The 311-nt window shown below is 65.0% G+C and overlaps 1 protein-coding gene across 1 annotated transcript in view; it reads right to left on the bottom strand.

The window, feature by feature from the left end:
• Positions 1 to 259, bottom strand: part of LOC104539468 (collagen alpha-1(I) chain-like) — a gene marked incomplete at both ends in the record, with an annotated part of 2,256 nt that extends 1,997 nt beyond the window's left edge. Inside the window, one exon of the mRNA XM_010182998.1 lies at positions 206 to 259. Within this exon, the coding sequence (XP_010181300.1) occupies positions 206 to 259 (54 nt within the window). The remainder of the gene's footprint in view (positions 1 to 205) is intronic.
• Positions 260 to 311: the final 52 nt, after the last annotated feature.

Genomic DNA, 311 nt, shown 5'->3' with positions numbered 1-311 from the left:
CTCGACGCACGGAACAAGCCACGGCGAGTGGCCCTTGGTCACATCACCTCCCTGCTGTCCCTGTTCCAAAGCCTCTGGCGGCCACAGGATACAAGTCCCAACCACCCCAGCCCGCTGCTGTCCCCATCCCTGGAGCTGTCTCTGTCCCCAGCCCGAGCCCGGCAACCCCCCCCCCCATCCCAGCCCTGCTCTGGCCAATACTCACAACAGCGCCAGGGGGGCCAGGAGCACCTCTCTCACCGGGTTTGCCAGGCTCACCCTGAAAACGAAAGAGCAAGATGAGACCTGTGAGGGGACCACGACACCCGGGA

The sequence above is a fragment of the Mesitornis unicolor genome, unplaced genomic scaffold (assembly GCF_000695765.1).
Source record: "Mesitornis unicolor isolate BGI_N332 unplaced genomic scaffold, ASM69576v1 scaffold38514, whole genome shotgun sequence".
Taxonomy (NCBI): Eukaryota; Metazoa; Chordata; class Aves; order Mesitornithiformes; family Mesitornithidae; genus Mesitornis; species Mesitornis unicolor.
Note: the sequence above shows the minus strand (reverse complement) of the source record. Positions and strands in the feature narration are given on the sequence as shown.